This window comes from Eschrichtius robustus, chromosome 10 (assembly GCF_028021215.1).
Source record: "Eschrichtius robustus isolate mEscRob2 chromosome 10, mEscRob2.pri, whole genome shotgun sequence".
Taxonomy (NCBI): Eukaryota; Metazoa; Chordata; class Mammalia; order Artiodactyla; family Eschrichtiidae; genus Eschrichtius; species Eschrichtius robustus.
Genome location: NC_090833.1, coordinates 20,594,496 through 20,621,503, shown reverse-complemented (window position 1 = coordinate 20,621,503; position 27,008 = coordinate 20,594,496). Strand labels below are relative to the sequence as shown.

Here is a 27,008-nt window from a genome sequence, read left to right as displayed (position 1 = left end):
TAAATTGGGGCTAATACTTCCTAGGGTTACTGTGAAGATTAAGTGAGAAGATGTGTGTAAATTGCCCAGCTCAGCCACTGGCACCTGGTACTCCATACATATAACTTTTCTCCCCACTTTCTTTCTTGCATCCCCCAACCTTGTCTTGAGTGGATCACTGAGCCACAGATATCCATTTGGCAACTGCCGACACTTCCCATTTTTCGATTTACATAAGACCAGCAGCTTTCCCCACAGCATCAACAGAGAGCTGCAGAGCAGATGTCTTTGAAACTGCTCCCAGGAGGCATCCCGTGAATGTTTGCCGACAAAGCAGCGCAGGGGCTGACCTTCCTTCCAACTCTGCTTCCTCGCAACAAGCTCTGGAGATTGAAAGTGCCGTCCCCCTCCACATACTATACTGTGCATTTCTGTCCCCTCAGATGATGCTGGGGGCCTGTGCTCCTGTCTCATGGCCCCAGGCTGCCCATGGGGGGCGTGAGGCTGGCTGGAGGAACCTGCTCTGGTCTGGACCTGTGCCAGGCTGCTGTCATCCAAGAGAAGGCTCAAGAGAGAGATGGAGGGGCCAGGGTCAGGGAAGGGCCCTGCAGCTGGTGGGGGGTGGAGGTCCAAGGGTGGAGAACGTTTTTCCAAACCCCATCGCCTTGGGCCAGGAGCGTGCTCCCCTGCCCTTGCTTGGGTCTGGTGAGTACAGGTCTGAGCTTCAAAGCATGTTGCAAACCTGGCTAATTGCTGGCCTGGGGCAGCTGGGCGAGCAGGCCAAGCCCGCCGAGTGGGCGCGCCAGGAGCCGCGGGCCTGGTATGGGGCTGGCACCTGCAGCCCAGAGCGGCCCCCGAGCCCCGAGCCTTGGTGGGGCCGCCCATCCTGCCGGCTCCACAGGGAGGATCACCGTCCCGGCAGCAGATGGGCCGCGGGCACCTCCTCCCCTCGGCCGGTGGCGGCGCGGTCCGGTGGAAATCTCCCTATTCAAACCGGCGCGGGCCAATCAGGGCCTGGCGCGCCCGCCGGTTCAAACGCGCGCTGCAGCCGGCCTCCGGCGCCCGCCGCCGAGACACTGGCGCGGGGGCGGTGAACCTGCTGCCTCGGTTACTGGGAGCAACACAGACGCCTCGAGTTACAGGCGCCCCGGCCCGGCCGGAGCGGGGCCATTGCCATGGAGCGCTCCCTGCACCGCGTCTCCCTCGGGAGCCGGCGCGCCCACCCGGGCTTGTCCTTCTACCTCACCGCTTTTGGTAAGTGCCCGCGGCGGCTGCCGCCAGGGGCTGCTTCACCCTGCCCGCAGCGCCCAGAGAGGGCAACCCCTCGTGGTGGCAGGTGAGGCAGGGAGCAGCCATCCTTCTGTTTGGGGACACCTGCCCCCCGTGGTCGCGCAGGAGGGGCTCAGGGCACAGGCTCAGGCCGCGCAAGCCGCTGGGCCCCACCTGCTGCCTGGCCACTGGTGCCAAGTGCAGTTGGTTGTGCCTCACTTGGCTGGAACAGTCGTGCCCCAGTTAATCTTTCAGGGATGGGGTTTGCCACCACTAAGCTTCCCATTAACAAGCAGCTCAGGGTTAAGTCAAGGTCTTGTTACTACATCTCCAGACCTCCTCCGTCCTCTTTCCTTTGGCTCAGGGACAGGACAGGTGCTGGGTCAGCCCCGATGGCCTTGGCTTCCTGTGGGCTCACCTTGGAGAGGCTGCAGCGCCATGGCTCCAGTGGATGCCTGACCTGCAGCAGAGATGGGAGAATTCTCTCCTCCAGGAGCTACTGCGCTCTCAGCAGGGTCCCAGGGCTGCCCTGGGGGCTTGAGGTGGAAAGAATTGGGCAATAGGCTCCTGCTTCCAAGCCCCTAGATAGCAGGAGTGGGTTCCCCCAAATAACAGCTGGGCAGCAGCTGCCCCAGTGGTCTGGGCAAACCTGGCCTTCCAAGTCCCCACAGTAAAGATAAATAGCCCTGTCCTAGGATACAGCTCTTCCTAGCCCTTGTTTCCTCACTGGTTCTGCAACTCTTTGTGGGGAGGGAGTTATATCTCCTCTCTGAAGACTTGAGATCCTGAGAGGAAGGTCTCCCAGTGAGCCAGCTGCAGAGTTGGTACCTGAGCTCAAGCCTTCTGAGATGACGTGTACAGCACATTAAAAAAAAACTTTTATACAATTTTCCTCATGAAAGTTGGGGCAGTTATTGCAACATAAGTGGACTTTGCCCACATTTCAAAGACAGAGCACCTAAGGAGTTATGCCCTCCTTGGGGTTCCGGCTCTCCTACTTTCAGGCTTACTACCTCTATCAGCACGCTTGGCTCTTCACAACCTGCCTTCTTCTCTAGGGGCAGAGGGAGTAATGGAAAAGCAGTGGCCTGGCCCCTAGAAATGGCCTGTGGTCTGGCATCCTGGAATTCACGAGTCCAGTTGGTAGAGGGTAACGAGTAATTAACACCGTTTGTTGCATGTTTATCACGTGCCATGCCGTGTGCCAGGTGCTTTCCCTGCATCATCTCATTTAATCCTCCCAACCGGTGGAGGCAATTCCTGTTAGCCCCACGAGGATGTAGGATTCTACCAGATAGGGGAGGTTCCCGGGATGCTCTGAGCTGGTGGTACTGGGGTGGTCAGGAAAGAGTGGCAGAGAGCTGTGAGGCCTTGTTACCTCAGCCGCGTCCTGATTAAAAAGTAAAAGACGTTTCACTGTTTTTTCTCCTCATTATCGCGGTAAGATGTATTCATTGCTGAAAACTTACTGAAAAGAAGAAAGCGAAAATCACCTGTAATCTGACTCCCCAGAGAAGGCCATTGTTAACATGGTTTATATCCTTCCAGACTTATTTCTCTGTGCGTGTGTGTGTATTTGTGTGTGCCTAATTTTAACAAAATTGAGATTCTGCTGTATGTACAGCTTTGTAACCTGTTTCTTTTCCTTACTGGTATGATGTGACTATTTCCTTGTATCAGCCCATATTCTTGTACTGAGTTAATCTCCCTGCCAGATCTGGGAAGTTGGGGAGGATCCAACCCAGCAGGGAGTGGATGACCTGCCCAGCCACGGCCTCAGGGCTGCGTTGGGTGGGTATCAGGGAGGGTTGTTGCTTGAACCAGTGATGTGACCTGAGTGTGCACCGGGGCGGGCAGGAACCTGGTGGGGTGGGGAGCCTCCCGCTCCCCGTATGCAGCCTCCTCTCACATCTCTCCGTGGACTGACACTGGAAGAGTTCTCTCCTGCTTCCTTCATTAGCTCTGTTTCCTTGACAAATGCCGCCCCTCTTCCAGGCTGCTGATTTCTTTGTACACTGAATGATCTTTGCTTGTCTGCTTGGGAATGAAGAGTTTTACCGGTGGTTATCAAACGTGGCCAGTTATCAGAAGCACCTAGAGATCCCGGAGATCCTGGTTTAATAGGTCTGGGGTGGAGTCAAAGAATCTGTAATTTTAAGAAGCCACAGAAGTATTTTGTTGATGAGCCAGGTTTGGAAGCTATGGATTCAGAGTCAGTTGGCTATCAACTATTCAGTTTGATAGCCAACTTGGACTCCCTTAAAATGAAGGTCTTTGCTAAGTTTTCCTCAGTTCACTGGCTTTTCCCCAGCATGGCAGGTAGCCCCTGGCCTTCAGCAGTGGGCTTTGCCCTGGTGGAACCAGAGGAAGCTGCCGCTTAGCTGGTGGTTTCCTGAGCACAAATAGGTAAAGGGAGCTAAATTTCCAGCATCTCTGGAACTAAAAAGAAACAAAATTGTTTTGACCAGAATTTTTTTCAGGGAGAATACTGTATGCAATATGTCATGATTTAGGTATTTGTGTGTGTGTGTGTGTGTGTTTGTGCGCATGAGTACAGCTCCTTGTCCCCCAATAAGGGGCACCTTCAAGTAACGTTAGTTGGCCATACATTATGTTGCCTTCTAAGGAGGTGACCTGGCTTCAAGGGAGGGGGGTAAGTAAACTAGAGCTCGAACCCAACTACTCCAGAGGGATTTTATATTTATGAGAAATGGTATAATCTGAAGAAGCCATTACAGGTGCACATAAGTTTTTTTTCCTTCAGGATTATATATTTTAATTTTATTAGTATATTTGTTAACTTAAAAATAGCTTTTTTGAGATATAATTCACATACATACAATTCACTCATTTAAAGTATACAATTAAATGGTTTTCAGTACATTCACAGAGTTGTGTAACCATTACCACAGTCAATTTTAGACCATTTTTATCACTTCAAAAAGAAACACTATACCCTTTAGTTTATTACCCCCAATTCCCAATCCCCTCTGTCCCCTAACTCTAAGCAATCACTAATGTACTTTCTGTCTTTATATATTTGCTTGTTCTGGACATTTCATATAAATGGAATCCTATAATAGGTGACCTTTTGTGACTGGCTTCTTTCACTTAGCATAATGTTTACAAGGTTCACCCATGTTGTAGCATATATCAGTATTTCATTCATTTTTATGGCTGAGTAATATTCTATTGTATGGATATACCACATTTTGTTTATTAATTCATTGATAGACATTTGGATTGTTTCTGTCTTTTGGCTATTATGAATATTGCTCTGCTATGAACACTGATACACAAGTTTTTGTGTGGACAGATGTTTTCAGTTCTCTTGGGTATACACCTAGGAGTAGAATTGCTAGGTCAAATGGTAACTCTATGTTTAACTATTTGAGAAACTACGAAACTCTTTTCCAGAGTGGTTGCACCATTTTGCATTTCTGTTAGCAAGGCATGAGGGTTTTGCTTTCTCCACAACCTCACCAACACTTGCTATTATCTGACTTTTTGATTCTAGCCATCCTAGTGCATGTGAAGTGGTATCTCATCGTGGTTTTGATTTGCATTTCCCTGATGACCAGTGCTATTTAGCATCTTTTCATGTGCTTATTGGCTATTTGTATATCTTCTTTAGAGAAACGTTTATTCATATTCTTTGCCCATTTAATTTAAAATTTTAAAAATTTAAAATTAATTTAAATAACCAGTTTAAGGACTATTTGTTTATTTTTGAGTTGTAAGAGTTCTTTATATATGCTAGATACTAGTCCCTTATCAGATATTATTTACAAATATTTTCTCTCAATTTGTGGGTTTTTTTTTTTTTTTTAATGCTTTAATGATTTTCCTTTGCTTTGGGATAAAGTCTAAACTGAGTGCAGCCTTCAAGGTCTTTTTTTAAAAAATTTATTTAATTTTATTTATTTTGGCTGTGTTGGGTCTTCGTTGCTGCGTGCAAGCTTTCTCTAGCTGCGGTGAGCGGGGGCTACTCTTCGTTGCGGGGCGCGGGCTTCTCATTGTGGTGGCTTCTCTTTGTTGTGGAGCACGGGCTGTAGGCACACGGGCTTCAGTAGTTGTGGCATTGAGGCTCAGTAATTGTGGCTCGCGGGCTCTAGAGCGCAGGCTCAGTAGTTGTGGCGCATGGGCTTAGTTGCTCCGCGGCATGTGGGAACTTCCTGGGCCAGGGCTCAAACCCGTGTCCCCTGCATTGGCAGGCAGATTCTTATCCACTGCACCACCAGGGAAGTCCAATCTGTGGGGTTTTTGATCCACTTTCTTGATAGTGTTCTTTGAAGCTCAAATGTTTTTCATTTTGATGGAGTCCAATTAATCCATTTTTAATTTTGTTGCTGTGCTTTTGGTGTCGAATCTCAGCATCTACTATCACAGAAATTTACCTCTGTGTTTTCTTCTTAGAGTTTTATAGTTTTGAGGGCTTCCCTGGTGGCGCAGTGGTTAGGAGTCTGCCTGCCAATGCAGGGGACACGGGTTCGAGCCCTGGTCCGGGAAGATCCCACATGCTGCGGAGCAACTAAGTCCGTGTGCCACAACTACTGACTCTGTGCTCTAGAGCCCGCGAACCACAACTACTGAGCCCGCGCGCCACAGCTACTGCAGCCCACGCACGTAGAGCCTGTGCTCCGCAACAAGAGAAGCCACCGCAATGAGAAGCCCGTGCACCGCAACGAAGAGTAGCCCCCGCTTGCCACAACTAGAGAAAGCCTGTGTGCAGCAACAAAGACCCAGTGCAGCCAAAAATAAATAAATAAATTTATTAAAAAAAAAAGTTGTATAGTTTTGACTCTTAGATTTAGGTCTTTGAGTTAAAAGCTTATTTTTAAAAAAACATTTTGAGTTAATTTTTGTATATGGTGTGAGGAAAGGATCCAACTTCATTCACTTGTATACGGTATCCAGTTGTCCTGGCATCATTTGTTGAAAATACTATTATATCGTCATTGGATGGTCTTGGCACCTATGTTGAAAATTAATTGACCATACATACATGCGTTTCTTTCTGGACTTTTAATTCTGTTCCATTAATCTGTTTGTCTGTTCTTATGCCAGTATCACACTGTCTTGAAAACTGTTGCTTTGTAGTAAGTTTTGAAATTGGGAAGTGTGAATCCTTCAATTTTGTTCTTCTTTTTCAAGATTGTTTTGACTATCTTGGGTTCCTTGATTTTCCATATGAATTTAGGCATAATATTTTATATAGAAAATATAAAACCAAGTTCATAAAAATGTTTGATAAATATTTAAAGCATATCTTCTTGAAAGGATACCAATTTATTAGCTTGCCTGAGGCAACAGATAACTAACTTACCTGGGATTTGGTCCAGGGCCTGAATGTGGTGAGTAGTCATGGGAGAGAAAAGCTTGCCTTTTCTCCAGGGTGTCTGAGCCAGGAGGTGATAGGCAGGCTGGACACGTTCTGAGGGCTGCAGGGAGCTGTGGCCATTCAGTGACACAACCCAACTCTCTTTAGAACGGTTATACCCAAATGAACCTGCAAGATGAAAGCTGTGGGTAGCAGCTCTGCCTGTAAGCTCTAGAGAAAGTGCCTGGAATCTTGGGTTTGCTAGAAGGAAGTCAGAAAGATATGGTTCTGCAGGCAGAGTAGACTAAGGAATGTCGTTAATTTGGTGGGCATTTTCTTTGTTTTTCTATGTTTGTTGTGATAGTACAATATTAGCTGGGACCTGTCCCTCTCCTTTCTCTGCCTCTCATTAGAAGCCACAGAGATAAAAAGTCCATTTTCTGTAGTGAGAATGAAGCTTGGGAACAGATGCCAGGCAGGATGATGTGTTGGGCAGTGTGAAGTCAGGCCCTGAACTTGAGGCCTGCGACATGTCCCTGCCAGCTGCCCCTGGCTCGCCCGGCTGCTCTGAGCCCAGACCGATGGGGAAACCCATCCAACCATTTCTCCAGAGCTTGTCATTTGCTGGTCAGGGGCCTCAGCATTTATTGGCTTTCCTGTCATTTGGAGTCCATTTGCTTGGGAGCTTTCAGAAATTCTCAGAGTCTGGCCTGTTGACAACCCTTTGTTTTCTTTTCCAGTTCTGCTCTCTATGTACTTTTTAAAAACACTATTTATTATGAAATATAACACACATACAGAAAAGTGTCCCTCCAAATGATGTGCAGTTCAGTGATTTATTGTGAAGCATATACTGTGTAACTTTCACTGGGGATTGGCTTCTGGATTGCCAATACCCAGAAACCTCATGTTTGATATGTAAATAGTTTTTTTCTTTATCATTCAGTTCAAAATGTTTTCTAATTTTCAAGTAATTTCTTCTTGAATCCATGGGTTATTTGGAATTATATTTCTTAATTTCCAAATACTGGGGATTTTAGTAGTTTTTTTGTTCCTAATTTTACCTTTATGCAGAGAACGTACTCTTCATCCATTTAGTCCTTTGATGGCTTAGCTTCTATAAATGTTCTGTGTGTACTTGAAAAGATCTGAAGTAGGTGGCTGTAGTGTTCTCTGCATATGTCAGGTTTAGGTCAAGTTTACTACTTATACTGTTCATATATTATATATCCTTGCTGATTTCCTCCCCCCCCCCATCAGTTACTGAGAGAAGTGTGTTAAAATTCCTACTATGATTATAAATTTATCTATTTCTCATTATAGTTCTGTCATTTTTTTCCTTTATATATTTTGAAGCAATATTAAGAACATACAAATTTAGAATCATTATCTTTCTGATGAGTTGAAACTCTTCTTATTCTGGTCTTCTTTTATTGTTTTGAAGTCTTCTCTTCATTTTTAGTGGCGACAAAGTCCACTTTTCCTGACATTGACATAGATACCCAGCCTTCTTTTGGTTAATAATTGCTTGGCATATCTTTTTCCATCCTATTTCTTTCAATCTTTCTGTTTCTTTATATTTTAGGTGTGCTGTGTCTATTACAAATGGCAGGCACAGACTTGTTATTTTTTTCTTCTTAATGCAGACCTGGGATGATACCTTCTTTAAAAAGATCTTTATTTGTTTCTGTCAGGTGCTGGAGGTCACTAGCATCTGGAATAATCTTAATTCAATGTTAGGGACTCAGATTGAGGTGAGCTGCAGTCCCTTGAGGAACTGTGTCTGACCATGGTTTACTGTGTTCCTAAGGAGCAACCCTTTGGGGCTCCAACCCAAAATGTAGGGGTGCAGAAGGACCCCATTTCTTGGCAGGCCCTGGTCTCCAACTCTTGTTCCTCCAGCCCCAAGAGGCAAGCAGAAACTCTGCTCAGACTATCAGACTTTGTTACCTCTGGAATTTGTAAATACCCCCAGGAGAAAATTAGCCCAGAAAAACAGTAAACTTAATTGCATGGACCTCCATCCCCCCAGATCCTGCTTCGTAGTTCCTCTCTATCTTGTTACATCTCCAACAACAGCTCTATTAGGGCTGTATTATTATTATTCTTTCCATTGTACAGATGAGAAAACTGAGGATGTAGTGATTAAGGATCATCAGTGGTGGAACCAGGACCCAAACTAGGTCTTAATGATTCCAAAATGCTTTGCTTAGAGATCCATGCTTCCTCTCTTGTGTTTTTCATATTAGACTTGTTCTGCTGGAAAACTTCATTTGATAGTGAAAAAAAATAATGAAAATGTAAAACATAATGAAAATAGGGGACTTCCCTGGTGGTCAGTGAGTAAGACTCCATGCTCCCAATGCAGGAGACCTGGGTTTGATCCCTGGTCGGGAACTAGATCCCACATGCATGCCGCAACTAAGAGTTCGCATGCCACAACTAAGAAGCCCACATGCCACAACTAGGAAGTCTGCATGCTGCAACTAAAGATCCCACATGCTGCAGTGAAGATCCTGTGTGCCGCAACTAAGACCCGGTGCAGCCAAAATAAATAAATAAATAAATAAATAAATAAATATTTAAAAAGCATAATGAAAATAAATGATTGACTCCATTGTATGGCTCAAAGCTATTAGCAAGCACATAACAGGTGCTAATCATTATATAATAACATACTTAACTTTGGAGAAGCCTGTAATATGAAATGGATAAGGATGCTGAGTAATTTATAAAATGTGATAAAACTGACGATTCTGGAATTAAACTTATATGAATTTATAGATATGATTAAATTATTATAATAAAACTTAAAGGAGAATTGGAGAAGGCAGGATAATGTGAATTTTCTATATATTATAGTACTGTACACAAATGTGTATAAAAGAAAACCATTTGCTCTGCAGGTAAAGCATTTTCTTGAATGTGCTGGGCTGTCCTTGGGTTAATGTGGGACATTTCCAGATTTTGCAGTTTGGTGATAGTGAGTATGGTTTAAATCTATCAAAATTCTTTATTAAGAAAATGACGGACCTCAAAAACTGGGAGTCTTCTTTATCCTTAGTCATACTATACTGATTTATCTTAGAACTGTATTTTCTTAACAATTTTTAAAATTGAAAAATTGTTTCAGAATTGAGATCAGATTTATGTCACCCAACTGTGGAGGCAACATGGGTATGTATTAGTTATCTACTGCTTCATAACAGGTGATCCCACTACGTATTGGCTTAAAAAACCAAACATTTTTTATCTCACTGTTTCTGTGAGTCAGGAGTTTGGGGATGGCTTAGCTGGGTGTTTTTGCTGAGGGTCTCTCACGTAGGTTGCAGTCAAGATGTTAGCAGACTTATGCTGGCAGTGCAATCTACTTCTGGAAGGAAAAACAGCTTGGGAAGCCACATGAATATGAGGTTTCACAGGAAGCAGAGAGTCAAATGAACAGGGTTGAATTGACCCATCATGATTTTTATTCCACCACGGCAGCCCCCTCCTCACTTTTGTTCTGCCAGCACGTACCATCAAAAGCCAGGGCCGCTTCTCCAAATGGAACTCAAGGTTCTCCCTCCTCAAAACAAAACACTTGAAATTCTACAGGGCTACATCCTAAGAGCTGTGTTCCCCAGCACCGCTACCGTTTCTCCCTTAGAGGCAGAGAGAGTGAAATGCATGAACAGGGCATAACCCTCTCTGAGTGTTAGCGGCTGGCCAGGCTCCACGTAGACCCAACCTCCTTTGTATGTTTGTCCTGTTATCATCCACCTTCCTGTGGCTTTCAACACATGACAGCTCTTAAATGGGGAATTGCTTTTGGGGTGAATTGAGTTTGGGGATGACTGGTGCTCCTTGCTAGCCAGGCAAGTCCCTCATAAATGTAGTCTCCGCACTCCTCTGGGTGGTGTGAGCTCCTTCTCGGACACATTCCTGCTGATCCCTGTGCCCAGCAGTGGTGTGCAGCCCCCATCTTCTTGCTTCATTTTCTAAGTAGGTCTCTTCCTGACTGTGTCCTGAGAGTCGGAGCTCATCTTCCTGTGGCCCTCTATTTAGGAAGGTCTGCCGGATTAAATTTCTTTAGCTGGCTTCTATAACTTTTTTCCCATAGTGTCCAGTGAGTCCGAAACCCCCAAGTCCTGTACCCAGCAGAACATGGGTTCATTGCTTTCTCTGCACTTTCTGAAGCTCACTCTCATCCGGTATTTTTCCTGCCATATGGGGCCCATCTGTTCTCCCTTTACTTCTGGGCCCCCGCTCCCTGGTGACCTTCTGCAGCCTCTCTGGGCACCTGTCACCACCACCCTTTGCAGACAGAGTCAGTGCCCAACTGTAGCCCCATGGGAACTGGGGATGTGCCCTCTCCAGGGCTCCCGAACACCCGGTGAGGATGTCTTCAGGCCCTCTAGCCTGAACTTCCTGCATATTCTCAGGCCACACCCTGAGCCTAGGGAGAAAGTAGGGATATTGACAAGACCAGAGATTTGGGGGGCTTGATTAGCTGGTACCTAGACCAGCTGAAGCCCCCAGGGATTCAACCTGACTTCCCCTCCTCCTGGTGGTTCATTTCTCTAGACTTGAAGACATTTCTTGGAGCCTGCCTTCTCTTGGGCTTCCTCTTGGCTTCTCAAGCAAAGGACAAACCTTGTCCTGTGTCTGATGGCTCTCTCTGCTCCTGGACCCCAGGGTTGCATTGGCAGATGCCATGGTGCGTAGTTAGAGGGCTGTGAGTGTTCTGGAAAACCAGTTCAGTGCACAGGAAAGGTTTGGGCAGAGTTCTGGTCTCTAGTTCTGGCTCAGTCTACCCTGGTCCCTCTGGGTCCAGGGCAAGTCACCTTTCATCTCTGGGCAGGACTGTTCTGGCTGCCAAATGAGGAGGTTGGGCAAGGTGATTTCAGGAGTCTTAGACATTCGATGGAATGGACTAAGGGGGAGGACAGAGGGGACAGTCATGGCCGAGGGAAGGGTTCCCATTCTTCATCTTGCCGTCCCTCATCTGTGAGCCTGACAGTGGGCTGGGGTAGGGTGTGTACTGCCCTGGGGACTTGGAGCTTGGTCTGCTGGGTTTGGTTTCTCTGCTGTTACAGGGTGTAGGCAGGGCCCAGAAGAGGAGCTGCGTGGAGCTGTGCAGACTCATCTGATTTCTGAGTCAGTCTTCACCCCAGGCCCGTCCTCTGCTCCAGCGCCATCCTTGACCTTGCTCACGCCCCTGTCCTAGCCACTGGGCTCTGAGTTCCCTGAGGGTAGGCACTGTTCAGATCTGCCCTTCCTCCCTCAGGCCTTTGTGCAGGTGCCCGGCAGATGTTTGCCAAATGGAATTAGTGACCATTTGTGTCGGGAGATTTCTCGGTTCTGATTTCTGGGAAAGAGCCGTTGGAAGGTGATAGGTGTTGGGCAGCACAGTGGTTCCCACGGCTGCGGAAAGCCAGATGTGTTTGGGGCCCGAGTTAGCTTTGCACTGGTAACAGTTTCAGAAAAAATGTGTTAACTGTAGATGCCTTTGGGTTGATGAGATCCAGTCCATGGCTGCTGGCCCTGTTCATCTGTTTCCAGCCTCCTTCTCCCACCCCACGCTGGATCCGGGCCTGGTTTTTGTAGGAGGTTTCTCAGCTCTAGGGAGCCCCAAAGTGGTAATTGCTCAGACCTTGAACTAATAATACCATGGATTCTCCTGGCGCCTTTCATCCAAGGACCTCCTCGCCCTCCAGCATTATCTGATCCCCACACAGCTCAGAAAGTGCGATAACCCCTATTATTAGCTCCACCTCACGGCCGAGGACACTGCGGCTCTGAGAGAGGAGGGTAGTTGGGTCTGGGGCTGGAGCAGAACTCCTGGGCTTCTGAGATCAGTGTCCTGGGCAGGAGAGCGGCAGGGATTTCTGATGGGTGAAGAGCTGGACCAGGGTTTGCTGGAGCCTGAATTGCTTGGGACTGTAGCTTAAACACCCCAAAGTATGAGGGGCAAGATCATAGTGGTTGGTGGACTGCTGTAGAGCTATGAGACGTGGAGTTTTCCTCCTTTCTGTGCTATGCCTGCCCTTCTGCCAGCCAGCAACTAAGCGTGAGCCCCAACCACCAGTCCAGTTTCACGGGGCATGTCCAGAGATGAACAGTTGGGATGATGAGGGATGTCTAACTGTGCCATGAGGAATGTTGGAGGGACTTCAGACTTTGGTGTAAAGGAGAGAGCCCAGAGACTGCACAGTGAGGTCCAGTCAATGAAAGGTACTGAGAGACCATTTTTGGCTCAATAAAGATGCAGCACGGAACAATCAGATCTATCTCAAAAGGGACAGGGCTCTCATTGCAGGAAGCAAGCTCCCCATCCCTGGAAGTGATCAAGCAGAGGCAGATAACTTCTAGACAGTGTTGTCATGGATGGAGCAGATGCAGGGCTTTCTGGATGATGTGCTGGTTTGCTGCAGGCTGGGAAGCCCTGCCCTTCCCCTGTGTCCACTGGGTAGATCCAGTTCAGTGGTTTCTTGAGGTTCTAGGAGGAGTCTATTGGATGGAGAGAAGATTTTTCCACGTGTCATTGAGGAGGAGGAGTGTGGTCCTATCTCTCCTCTATCCATTCTGGCGAGCCACTGGGTGTCTGTGAGGATGACCTGATGTTCTGTTTTTTGCGTTTTTTTATAAATTTATTTATTTATTTTTTGGCTGTGTTGGGTCTTCGTTGCTGCACACGGGCTTTCTCTGGTTGCGGTGAGCGGGGACTATTCTTCATTGCAGTACGTGGGCTTCTCATTGCGGTGGCTTCTCTTGTTGCAGAGCACCGACTCTGGGTGCACGGGCTTCAGTAGTTGTGGCACGTGGGCTCAGCAGTTGTGGCTCGTGGGCTCTAGAGTGCAGGCTCAGTAGCAGTGGAGCACGGGCTTAGTTGCTCCGCGGCATGTGGGATCTTCCCAGACCAGGGCTCCCACCTGTGTCCCCTGCATCGGCAGGTGGATTCTTAACCACTGTGCCACCAGGGAAGTACCCCCCTTTCCTTCTTTATTTGTTTCCTCTTTAGTTTTTTTTTTAAGTTTTGTTGAAATATAGTTGATTTACAATGTGTGTTAATGTCTCCTGTATAGCAAAGTGGCTCAGTTATATATATATACATATATATATATTTTTTTCATATTTTTGCATTATGGTTTGTCACAGGATGTTGAATATAGTTCCCTGTGCTATACAGTAGGACCTTGTTGTTTATCCATCCTATATATAATCGTTTGCCTCTGCTAATCCCAAACTCCCATTCCTTCCCTCCCCTACCCCTGCTCCCCCTTGGCAACCAGAAGTCTGTTCTCTATGTCTGTGTGTTTCCTCTTTAGTTTATTTTTAATTATAAAAGTGCTATAGGTCATGGATATATTTGTACTGTTACAACAACTACAATAGTGATAGGTTGAGATTCCTCTTGACTTCCCTCCCTCCAATTCACAGTCTCTTCCCTAGAGGTGATCACTGTTTTTAATTTGACATCCTTTCAGAAAACACACACACACACACACACACACAGCACAGCACACACAGAGAAATATATACCATGTGTATTGTTCTGCAATTTGCTTGTTCCACTTAAAAACATGTCTCAATAATGTTCCTATTCCAGGACTTATACTGCTCCCCCATTCTTTATATCAGCCCATACTATCCCACAGCACAGCTATAGTTCGTTCATTTAACCATTTTCATATGGATGGATTTTTCAGGTGTTTCCAATTTTTTACAATGCTGTGGTACCAGCCTTTGTGCACACTTGAGTTTTTGTCTATGATAGTTACCTGGAAGTATAATTGCTAGGTTGAATGATAAGGACATTTATATTTAATAGATATTGTCAGAAATTACCCTCCATTTACACTTCCTCCAACGGGGTATGAGGGTATCTGTTTTCCTGCATCTTTACCAACATTTGACATTATTGTCTTTAGATTAGCTGCCGATCAGATTGGGGGAAGGTGGCATTTTATTGTTAATTTGCATGTCTCAGATCTTCATGAAGTTGAGCATCTTTTTGCATGTTTATGGGCCATTTTGTCATTGCTGAATTTCCAATTCAATGTCCTTTGCTTGTTTTTCTATTGTGTTGTCTCATAACTTTGTTTATGATATGTTTAATTGTAACAGACATTTTAAAAGTCTTATGGAGTCAGATTTATCTATCTTTTCCCTGTGACTTATGCTTTTTTGTGTATTGCTTAAGAGGGCCATCTCCAAGCTTAGAAACATGTTCAGAGACTCTTCAGTGTGCTCTGGTCTAGGGCTCCTCAACCTTTAATGTGCATGCAACTTCCTGGGGATATTGGTTTTTGTTTGTTTGTTTGTTTGTTTTTTTGGATTAAACTACAATTGTATTTTAAAAAATCACAGCCCCTCAGAAAACATCACTATAGCTTGAAAAATCACATTCACTTACAGCTCACATTCTTGATCCTTGAAGTGACATTTCATAACTCCAATATATGGCATGCTTCTCTGAGTCAGTCGTTTTATCTTGGATGCCCTTTAAAGCAGCATTCCTTAGGGCGTCCTTGAAGCTCCTACATTCACCTGTACCTCTCATCACAATGGAAATCAAAGCCTTCTCTTGCTTCAGGTGACTAGAGTTGGTTTTCACTCTCGTTTTGGGGGAGAAGGCCATCCCCCAGCGAGTGGGGTCCCTGGGGCTGCGAGGCGGAGCAGCGCGAACCTGTCGGGCCTGCGAGGCCTGCTTGGCCGACACGAGAGCGAGGCGGCGTCTGGCTCTCCTTCCTGGGGATATTGTTAAACTGTAGCCCTGAATTCAGGAGGCCTGGGCCAGGGCTTGAGATGCTGAATTTTTAACTATCTTCCACATGCTTCTTGTGCTGCTGGTTCTTGGACCTCACTTTGAGTAGCAAGGCTTTAAGCCAAGGTCAGAGAAAGCCTCCTTAGCTTTTCTTTAGGGAGGTCAGGATTCTGTGGAATGACTGGGGGCAGTAGCATTGACTTTGAAGGATCTCTCTGCCCACAGCTGATCTCTTTCCTTTTGCTTTTCCCCAAACTCATTCATCATATGTCCTTGTATTGTTATTGCCTTCCCAGAACATAGCTAGCTGTCTGTCACAGCTGGAAAGCTTTGGCCAACCCCCCAGCATGGACTTCTGACTGAGACCCAGGATCCTTAGCTCTCCAATCTAGCCTCACTGAGGTGTGGATGCAACAACTTTTCTGACTGTCCAACAGTGAGAGCTCCCCAGCATTGACCTGGGCTGCCTTGTAAAGTAGTGAGCTCCCCATCACCTGGGGGAGGAAGGATGGAAATCAATACCGCTGGAGGTATTGATGTGGTGAGGAGGCTTAACTAGGTGGCTTCTGAGCTCTCTTCCAACCCAGAGACTGTATGAATCTTTGAATCGCTTCACATGAACAGAAGCACATTCCCGTCGACGTCACTCCATTTTTCACCTGACAAGGAAACGAGGTGAAGCTGTTTCTCCTGTTGTTTCCTCAGGTCAGCTGAAGCTGTCCATCGATGCCCAGGACCGGGTTCTGCTGCTCCACAGTGAGTATGGCTGTGTGCCGGGCTCACCGGGGAAAGTTGGGCTACTTGGCCTCCCGCATGGAGCCAGGGCCGGGTGGAGGTATTACCATGGCCAAGGCTACTTTTTCATCTTTGTATAGTGTCCTGCCATGTGTCTGTTGAAAAAAAGCGAGTATTCACTTGGGACTCCTAGAGACATCTCCCTGGTCCTGCTCCGATGCAGGTGGAGTCCACGGCAGGCTGGAGCTGTCCCTGGGCACCTCAGCATCCTGCTTGGCCCCGGTGGAGCAGGGCCACAGAAGAGCTTCCCTGTCCTTCCTCTCGTCTTTCTTCCTTCCTTTCTTTTCTCTTTCTGTTTTTCTCATCCATTCATTCGTTCACTGATGGCAGTGTCACGGCTAAGGTCACCACCTTTGGAACCAGACTGCTCATGTCTGAATCCCGGCTCTGATACTTTCTTGCCAAGTGACCTTAAGCAAGCTTAGTTTCTCGTCTGCTGGATGGCAATAAAAGTACCTATCTTATGGGATGTGACAAGGATTAAAGGAGTCAATATTAGTGAAGCGCTTAAGACAGCGCCCAGCATGTGGTAAACCCTATATTAGTGTCTGTTAAATAAGATAGAAAACCATCAACTCCAAAAATAGTGATTGAGCATTGGCCCTGTGCTAGGGGCTGGGGACACCAAGGAGAAGCACCCACCTCTGTCTGGGTGGTGCTGATAGGATGGCAGGAAGGCTTGGCCGAGGGGGCGATGCCCACACTCCATCCTGAAGGAGGACCGAGCCTGAGCCAGGCAGAGGGGAGCAGGAGGGCCGGGCACTGCATGCTGGGGGAGCTGCAGGTGCGAAGGCCTGGGGTCAGAGAGAGCACGATGCCCTTGAGGACTGTCTAACGTGCCTGCGGCGCAGCACAGGAAGGGGTGCAGGGGTGAGCTGGGACCGGGCCATGAAGATCTGATGTGCCACCCAGAGGATTTTATACTTTACCTGCCATTTATCCATTTGTTTGTCCTTCCATCCAGCACACAAATAGTTACTGAGCTTCTGTCGTGGTCCGGCTCTTCTGTTTGGCCCAGCAGGCCCTGCCTGTCTCTCCAGCCTCCCTGGCTCTTGCTGTTCAAGGCAACCTCCGCCCCCTGTTCTGTCCGGTTTTGTGCCCTCCTCGCCCCCCAATGCATCATGCTTGCTTATGCCCTTGCCTTCGCACCCACTGTTCCTTGCGTCTGAGCCTGCCTTCTGTTTGAACTCCTTTTGAAGAACAAGTCTCCCTTCCTCTGATTTTGTAAGAAATTCGCCTGCCTTAATCTCATTAAGACTCAGGAAGGAAGGCTCATTTTGCCTCATTTTTTCCCCTCCAGGAATCACCCCCTGACCCACCTGCAGGGCTGAGTTTGTTGCTTCCTCCTCTGTGTCCTCATCACAGTCCTGACTACACTGTGTCACCCTGGTGTGTCCAGGATCTGTCTCCTTCAGTAGACGGGGAGTGTAGCGAGGGTGGGGACCATGTCTGCCTCAACTCCACGGGGGGACAGGTAGACCAAGGGGTTCATCGGGCCTGGATCCCACCCTCAAGAGCCACACCCACAGGAAGGTCTCACGTAGGAACAGTTGCTAGGATACCAGGCAGAGGAGACCAGCAGGCGCCTGGGGTCCTCCAGTCTTGGCCTTGGGGGGCCCAAGGTGAACTTCCCAAGGACCAGCAGAGGGGGGTTCTTTGCCTGCCAGAGCCTGACTCCAGCTGTGCAAACAGTTTTTGCCAAGTGCATCTTGGCCTCCCCCGGTCCATTTGTCCTGCACAGTTTGCTTTGGCTTCACCCCAGTCTTAGGCCCTTTATCACTTCCAGCCTGTTCCCCTCTCTCCTTTGGCTTCCCAGGCCTCACGCCTCAGACTACAGGGGTCCGTCTGAGCCAAGCCCTAGGGCTCAATTAAAACCGAACAGAAAGAAAATAGAAAAGAGGCTCAGCTTCTGTCAGGTCCACTGTCTGCTTTCTACAGACCTCAGGCAAACAAGCCACACTTGCTTTCGTGGCCAGACCTGCACCCCGCACCCCACCCCCCAATCCCTTGCCTTTATTTATTCTTGTTTTCTTTAGCAAACCTTTCTTGAGCAGTTACCTTGCCAGGCACTCTACTAAGCACCTTAGACACATGATCTCGTTTAATCTGCACAACTACCACGTGAAGTGGATATTATTATCACTAACCCATTATTATCACTGACCCATTACAAAATGGCAAATTCAGTCTCCTGGGTGAAGCAGCTTGCTCTGGCTCACATGACTATGTTCTCCAACTTGGCCCTTCCGTCCCAGGAGGCAGTCTTGTGCGGTGGAAGGAGCACTGCACTGGGAGTCAAGAGACAGGGATCTAAAGCAAGCTCTGTCATTCCCATTGCTCTGTGACTTTGGGCACATTTCTTACTGCCTTTGGATGCCCCTCATAGCCTCATCTTCGCCATTAAATGAGGGGTTGGACTCCATAAATGTTACATTCCCTTTCAGGGAGTCAGGGAATTGAAAGCATCCTATAATGCCTCGGTGAAGGTGCTGCCTGAGTGTGGGAGACGGTGGGAGTGGGCTAGACCAGAGAGGGGTTAATATCCAGTGGTTGATATGTAGATTAAGAGCCTGGTAACGATCCTTCCCACCCACCCACCCCAACATTTTAATTCTCTGTTTAGTCATAGAAGGCAAAGGCCTGATGAGCAAGGAGCCTGGCGTCTGTGATTCCTACGTGAAGGTATATGATGAGCTGGAGGTGGGGTGGGTATGGGTGGTGTAGGGCGTGGTTAGGGACCACATCACCGGACTGAGTTCCAAGGTCCCAGCACATCTGTGGGCCTTGGGTCATTCGAGGTGGCAGCTGCGGTTACATCATTTGGTCAGTAGGCATTTATTAAGCCTAGTGACGAGGCCCTGAGCTAAGATGGACCCCCTTCCCTTAGCCCGGCTTGGTCTCTAGGGCTTCCTGCAAGCTCTGGAATCTTATGGGTGATCTTGGGCATCACCCCATAGGTGAGCACTGTGAGTGTGTGGTTGACGGAAATCCACAGGCAATCCCAAGCCCTCTGGTGAAAAGCAACATCTTCACCCCTCTCTTCCCCAAAACTAGAGGCAGGATGGTAGTTTGGGTGGTGGGGTAGAGGGAATGTCTCTGAGGGCTGGAGGATCCATCTGAAAGGAGCCCTTGGGGTGAAGACAGAGGCCCCATAGGGGCAGGGGGCCTACTTCCAGCCGGAGCCAAAGGCCAGGCGCCTCCCAGAGTGTGGCAGCCAGATGTCAGGTGCAGGCTTTGATGCACCACTCTGCCTTCTTCCCGAAGCCGCCAGGCTGCTCAGAGGCCCCTGTGGGCTGGGACAAGGTCAGGAGCGGGGTGGGAACCTGCGGCGGGGGATGCATGGCACTAGGACGAGAGCATGGGTTGGGGGCCTTGGCAGAGGCTGGCCTGGAGCCTGCTGGGAAGGGAGCACTCAGCCGCTGCTGGGAACTTAGAAGAGAAGAGGCCTTGTGCTTTGGGGGAACCTCTCTGCTTGGAGGAAGAGCAGAGATGGTCAAGTTGCACCCCATCTCTGCCTGGGCCTGACACTGCCTCCTGGGTACCACCCCTGTGAGGCCCTGTCCTGGCATCTGACTGCCATGCCTCCAGCCCAGGGCTCCTCTTTCTTTCCTGGCATTTGACTGAGGACTCCACTCTGTCCTCTGCAGAAGCTGGTTTGAAGAACACTCGGGAAGCCTTTAGCTTGGAGGTGTGCAGAGTCAGCCACTAGGTGATTACATGGCTCTGAGATCAGCTAACCATTACTTTTCTCCAATTCAAGATTTCTTTGGTCCCCGAAGATAATCGACTACGCTGTCAGAAGACGCAGACCATTCCAGACTGCAGAGACCCAGTCTTCCACGAACACTTCTTCTTGTAAGAGTCTGGAGCAGCTGGGCCCTCGAGAGCAGAGGGAAGGAGTGTTTATCTGGAAACAGCTCTGTTTGCCAAATCTAGAATCAGATCTAAGCAGAAAAACAGTGACTTCTAAAGGATGTCTTTGTTTTCTCATTGACTTGTGTCCTTGCATCCCTGGCACCTGGCCCAGCATCGAGGTCCACAGTGATATGGTATCATGTGGCTGGTTCTCATAACTAAAATGTCCAGCCTGAGGCTGGCAGCCCCTGAAAAAAGTAGGCAATTTCCCACTGTGCCTCGGGACAAACTTTCTCCTTTAGCAGCAGGAATTTTCCAAGCTGAGGGATGTTTTGCCTCCCCTCCCGCCCGTCCCCAACTTGCTAACCTCTCTGAGTCTTGGCTCCCTTACTTGTAAAATGGGGCTAATAACGTACCAACCTCAGAGAGCGGAGGTGTAAATGAGACAGTATAACACAGAGTGTCAGGTGTTATTATTATTATTTCTTCCCCTCATCCCTGAGCTCTGGGGCCAATGGGAAGGTAATGGACATTTTGTATTTTCCTATTAGTGAAAATTAATCATATTTTGTTATTTTCCTTACTACACAAGGTAATTTTGCTTATTGTAGAAAAATAGAAAATATAGGTAAACAAGAAGAAGAGAGAAAACACTCCTAGTCCTGCTGCTCACGGATATGTTTTGTGGTATTTCTTTTCAGATCTTTGAATTTGTGTGGGTGTGTGTTTCCAAAGATGGAATTGTTCTATAGTATTGTGTTGTAACCTCCTTTTCATCCCTAACAATGTAATGTAAACTCTTTCATGAATATAAATACTCATCTCCCACACTATTTGTGCTCTAGTTTATTTAACCAGCTCCTTATGGTTGGATGTTCAGGTTATTTCCAGAATTTGCCGTGATGATGGACTCCGTGGGTCTGGACTGGAGCTCGGCCCTGCTAACACGCTGACTGTCTGGTTTGCTTTGCAGTCCCGTCCCAGAGGAAGACGAACAGAAGCGCCTTCTGGTCACAGTGTGGAACAGGGCAGGTGACTCCAGGTGAGGGGAACTGCTGAGCTGGAGGGGAGATCCTGCTCTGGGCTCATGGGTGGCAGCCAGGTGGCCAGCATACAGAAGGGGCTCAGTTAGTGCTTGGTGGATAAATGAATGGTGGTGGCTAAGTTTGAGAGGCTGCCACTCCCCTGAGTCCCCGTCACTCCAGGTGATGCCAAGGATCATGTTACCAACGTGCATTTGCTGAGCCTTTGGTATCAACACGACACTGTGTTGGCCACTGGGATGCCAACGAGCCTACATGTGGCTTCTGCTCTCAAGGGACCTACTTTCAGAAGAGGACACCAGGCTCTGCATGGAGGCAAATTACAGTCACAATACACACAGGCTCAGTTCCACAGGAGTAGAAGCTCCATGAAAAATGGGTCCATTTCTCTCTTAGTCACCACTGTACCCAGTGCCTAGCATGTAGATGTTTGGTGATTACTGGCTGAAGGAATAAAAGAACAAAATGAGTAATAAGACAGTAAGTGTGGGAAGAAGGAGAGTTCATCATGGGCTGAGGCGATCGAGGAAGGCTTCATGCAAAAAGTGGGATTTTGAACTTGGGGCAGAGCTCAAGAATAAGACAAGGAGAGTAGGCTGGAAAGGGCATTGCAGGCAGGAGCACAGCACAAGCAAAGGCAAAGAGGCAGGAACACGTGCGGGGGGCTCAGGCTGCCATGAGGAGGCCAGTTTAGGAGGTGCAGAGTTTTGTGTAGGAGAAACCTAACAGGTTTCAGGCAGCCCAGGACACAGGAGGCGGATGTAGTCGTTAGTAATGGCGGCCAGTACAGAGCAGGGGAAGAGTGCTGGGTGGTAAGGGTGAGAATCAGCTGCTAAGGGAAGGGAATGGAAGTGGGTGAGAGCACTTGACTGCATGGCCTGCTGTGAGCAGCAGGGGCTCACTTAGCTGGTGCAGCCCAAGAAATCTGGGAGACTCTGTGGCCAGTAACATTTGTCCAATAATCGTAGAACAGAATGGTGACCGGAAAAGGGCCTAGGTGAATGAAAATCAGCTCAACTCACCAGCTTAGACCCAGAAAATATTTTGGGGCTCAGTGCTTTTTGGTACCCTAAATTTGATAGCTAGTATGCTTTTAAAGTTGAGCCTTCCTCAACTTTCATAATGAAAGATTTGTCTTTCAATAGAGTATTGTTGGGGCTTCCCTGGTGGCGCAGTGGTTGAGAATCTGCCTGCCAATGCAGGGGACACGGGTTCGAGCCCTGGTCTGGGAAGATCCCACATGCCACGGAGCAACTGGGCCCGTGAGCCACAATTACTGAGCTTGCGCGTCTGGAGCCTGTGCTCCGCAACAAAAGAGGCCGCGATGGTGAGAGGCCTGCGCACCGCGATGAAGAGTGGTCCCCACTTGCCGCAACTAGAGAAAGCCCTCGCACAGAAACGAAGACTCAACACAGTCATAAATAAATAAATAAATAATTGGAGACAGACTTACTACATAACTTAAAGGCTACTATAAAAAAAAAAAAATAGAGTATCGTTTACTGATACTTTATCGTTTACTGGTATCGTAAACAAGAGCAATCGTTTACTGGGTGTTGACCACAAGCCAGGGTTTAACAGTGCATTATCTCATTTAGTTCTTAAAACAACTCTAAGGAAAGTATGTTTTTGTCTTAAGTTTTCAGAAAAGGAAACTGAAGCTAAGAAAGGGAGTTACTTGCCTAAGGTCGCATGGCCAGTGGACAGTAGGGGCAAGATGGGAACCCAGGTATTTAGACCCTAGAGTCTTCAGTCTCAGCCAGTAGAGTACAGAGGGCAGGGCAGGAATGGAGAGGGATCTGCAAACTCATTGGTGTTGCTGGAGGGTCAATTACAATGTAGGGACTGACTGGAGATAAGATGAAGAGGCTGGCATAAACCACATCGGATGATTCTGTAGGGTTTCTTTGGAGTGTGAATTTTCTCAGAAGGGCCAGTAGTTCTCAGTCCTGGCTATGCATCAGAATCACCTGGGATGCTGGTGGGGAACATAGGTTCCCAGGCAACACATCAGATTGATTAAGTCCAAATTTTCACGGGCAGGGCCTAGGAATCTGCACTTACCCAAGTTCTCAGGGTGAACCTCATGCAGCCAGCTTGGTGTTTGGGAATCTGGTGATGGGGAGATACTGAAGAGTGTTGAGCGGGGGCATGACAGGTGTGTATTCTAGATCTATCACTCTGGTAGGTCTTTTGGAGGTTGGGGAGGAGCTGGGAGATTCTTGTGGTGACTCTGTGAGAGACATGATTTAGGGATAGAGAGGAGGGAAACAGACCCAGGATATATTTAGGAGCTTAAACCAATGGTACTTAGCAGTGATCTGGCTGTGAGAGCAGTGGGAGAAGTCAAGGATAACTCCTGGGTAGCTGGTAATGTCTCCAGCTAAGCCAGAGTGTGCGGAGGGGAAGGGGGAGCAGCTGCGGATATGGTGAGATGGAGGTGCCTGGAGGGCAGCCAGCTGAGAGCTGTGTGGGAGGGTTGCCTTTGCTGACCTGGAGCTCAGGGGAAAGAGAGGTCTGTGGAGATGTGGGAGCCGTGCCCGCCAAGGTGGTGGGTGAAATTTTGAGCAGGTGAGACCACCCAGGAAGACAGTGGGTGCCAAGGACGAAGGGTCAGAGTCCCGTCTTGAAGGGATGGACACAGGAAGGGAAAGCCCTGAAGGAGACAGAGGAGGAGTGGTGGAGACACGGAAGGACGCCTGGCGAGCCTTCTGGATAGAAGCAGACACCAAACTGGGAGTCACCGCTCCCTCTGCTGTGACCACTCTCCTGCGAGAGCAGAGCAGGCCAGGCGGAGCCTGCTGGAGAAGTGGCAGCAGTGCACTTCGCGGTTTTTGGAAAAGAAAGTGAGGCTGGGGAAAGTGAGTCAGCACCCAGTGAGGCAGCGTGACAGAGGCAGTGTCTCCACTTGTTGCCTATTTTGGGAAAGTGAGATTCCTTATTAAACAAAACACAGGCAAACTCGTGGTCACAGTCCCAACCCGAAGCTCAAGAGGGAAGAGCAGGCTCAGGCAGACCTGCTTTCCCAACAGATGGCCCTGCCCAAGGTGCCAGCACCGCAGTGACCGGCTCAGCGGGTGGGAGGCAGAGTATTGATCCATCTCTGAATGAGGAGGCCTCTGCGCTGGAGGAGACAGACAGGGCGCTTGCCAGAAACTTCTGCCCTGCCGAACACTCTCAGATCAAACTGTGCTTCTCTGAAGGACGGACATGCAACTTCACAACATGAAAGACAATTACCGAAGGAAGGGAACAAACATTTATGAACTCTTCTCTGTGCCAAGCACTTTACATACATTATCTCATTTAATCCTCACAGTGACCCTGAGAGGTAAGAATTATTATTGTCTCTCTCTTCAGAGAAGAGAAAACTGAGATTTACGAAGGCTAAGGAACTTGCCCAAGGTTATATAATACCTCATATTTATTAATCACTTAATGTCCACTAAGTGTGTGGACATTAAGCATATTCCATGCGTTATCTAATTTAATCCTCACAACACCATATAAAGTAGGCATTATTGATGTCTCTCTTTTACAGGCACAGAGAGGTTAAGTAACTTGCCCAAGGTAACACAGCCAGCACATGGTGAAAACAAGATGCAAATCCAGGTAGCCTGGTGCCAAACCACATTATAGTACACTTGACCAGCTCACCCAGGTGACAAAGGGCTCCAAAGCCACACCCTTTCTGTGTCAGTACACTTGTGCCTCAGGCCTCAGGCTACCTCTCATAGCATTTATAATGTAGTTTTATATAAATCATCCAGCTGAATATGTGGCAGATACATTAAAAAAAAATTATTTATTTAGGTTGCGCTGGGTCTTAGTTGCGGCACGCGGGATCTTTGTTGCCATGTGTGGGCTCTTCGTTGCAGAATGAGGGATCTTTAGTTGCGGCACGCAGGCTCTTTTAGTTGTGGCATGTGGGCTCTTTTAGTTGCAGCATGTGGGCTTTAGTTGCGGCTTGCGGGATCTAGTTCTCTGACCAGGGATCGAACCCCTGCCCCCTGCACGGGGAGCGCAGTCTTAACTACTGGACTGCCAGGGAAGTCCGGGCGGTTGCATTTTGAAACTAATAGGAAATGAAAAGGGAACATCTGTTTCATGAATTCTCATGATCCTTCCAGTTATGGCTGTAAATTTGTATTAGAGAAGCAAGATGATCTACAAGGAAGTTCTGGGGGTGCTGGCTGATTTCAGCTCACACAGTGATTTCAGCTCTTGGTGGGAGCTGAGGAGAACCAGGCCTCAGAGCAGTAGATTTTGGCTTAGCTCCAACTCGCTGTGAGACTGTAGATAGGTCCCTTCCCTGCTCTGGGCCTCATTTTCTTCACCTGTAAAATGCAGTGATCTCAAAGATTTCTTTTGGCTTGCAGGTTCTGTGAGTTTTTAAGAAATTATAGACATTTTCAAACATATGCAAAGTTAGAAAATAGTATGTAATAACCCCTCACATACTCATAGCCCAACTTCATCAATTATCAATATATGGCCAATTTTATTTCATTTATGCCCTCACCCACTTTCCCCTCCTCCAGTGGATTATTTTAAAGCAAATCCCATCTCATGACATCATCTCATCTCAGCTATATAAATCTCTAAAAGATGGCTTAAGAAAACGACCACAATGCCATTATCACATTTAACAATTAACAGTAACTCCTTAATATCACCGACTATGGAACTGAACTACTTAAAAGTTTTGTTTGATGATATGGTAAAAGCCAAACTGAAGCTTCTAGTGTCAATCATAGTGTTTTCAGAACTTGTGGTCAGAGAACAATCTTAGAGAGAATTGTAATGTTATGCACCAAGTTAAAAAAGCCCCAAAACACACACAGCATATGTTTGAAAAACGGAATCTTTTATGCTAACAGTAATTAAGTATATGGAGAGGCTGCTTGCTGTGTGTCGCACACTATCCTGGGTACTCTGTGCTCTTTCCTTTAAACTATTTTATAAACAACCTCAGTGCCAAGTGCAGTGCCATAAAGTTAGAAAGCTTGTGACCAGAGATGGGGACTGAGCCTAAGGAAAGAAAAAATGATTGGAAAAATATTGTGTGATTTAAGCCATCAAATTAAAAATAAATTGAGATTAAACGGGATAAGTCTGTAACAGAAATAGTTTAAGCCCCTGAGAGAGAGAATTAAAGTGCATTCCCTTAAAATAATGCATTTTCATTTTGTAGCGGGTCTCCTACCCTGTGCTCAAAAGTAAACTGAGCCAAGTACAGCCATCCCTCTGGGTCCATGGGGGATTTGTTCCGGGACCCCTGTGGATACCAAAATCCATGGATGCTCAAGTCCCTTATATAAAGTGGTATAGTATAGTCGGCCCTCCGTATCCATGGGTTCCGCATCCTTTCATACGGAGGGCTGGCTGTACTCTTGCCCTTGAATGTTTCACGAAGCCTTACCTCTGAGCCTTTGTACCAGCTATTCCCTCTGCCTGAAATGCTCTTCCTTTCCTTCTCTCTGGCTTAACTCTTTAGGCCTTCTTTGAGCATCTCAGTCCTAAACTACCTCTTGCCTCTCTAAGCTTTCAGCATTTGTTGCCTGCACTGTTCAACTCTCAATCTCACTCTGTCTAGTGACATCCCTTGTATTGCTGTCTTGAACTGGTATTTAAATTCCTGAATGTTTGTCTTGTTTCCTTAATGCTGCAGTTCCTTTCCCAGTGCCTGCCAACATGGGCACGATGGATTCATCCGTTTGTCAAGACTTCACTGAGCTTAGGGTTCGGCATTCAGAAGTACCCAAGGCTTGGCCCCTGAGACTTTGTGCCTAGAGAAATTTCAGGCGGTCTCCCAAGTTTATTACCTGACCAGTATATTGCCGTGTACTCAGGCTGCATGTAAAAAAAGTCTTTCGTCTTCCAAAGGTTTTTGAAAACAGGCTTCAGAAGTAGCTAATTGAAGAACACTTAGAGGTTCCTGCTTATGGACATTAATTGTGACCATTTGCTTGGCCTAAATTATCATGAAATCATTGGA

General features: G+C 47.5%; 1 protein-coding gene across 2 annotated transcripts in view; it reads left to right on the top strand.

Moving 5' to 3' along the window:
• The first annotated feature begins 1,051 nt into the window (after window positions 1-1,051).
• The window catches only part of RGS3 (regulator of G protein signaling 3), a 129,374-nt gene continuing 103,417 nt past the window's right edge, over window positions 1,052-27,008 (top strand). For both annotated transcript variants that reach the window (XM_068553060.1, XM_068553061.1), the window contains exons 1-5: window positions 1,052-1,233; window positions 16,023-16,073; window positions 18,736-18,794; window positions 19,873-19,967; window positions 20,941-21,009. In XM_068553060.1, coding sequence (XP_068409161.1) covers window positions 1,155-1,233; window positions 16,023-16,073; window positions 18,736-18,794; window positions 19,873-19,967; window positions 20,941-21,009 — 353 coding nt within the window. In that variant the 5' untranslated portion in view covers window positions 1,052-1,154. The remainder of the gene's footprint in view (window positions 1,234-16,022; window positions 16,074-18,735; window positions 18,795-19,872; window positions 19,968-20,940; window positions 21,010-27,008) is intronic.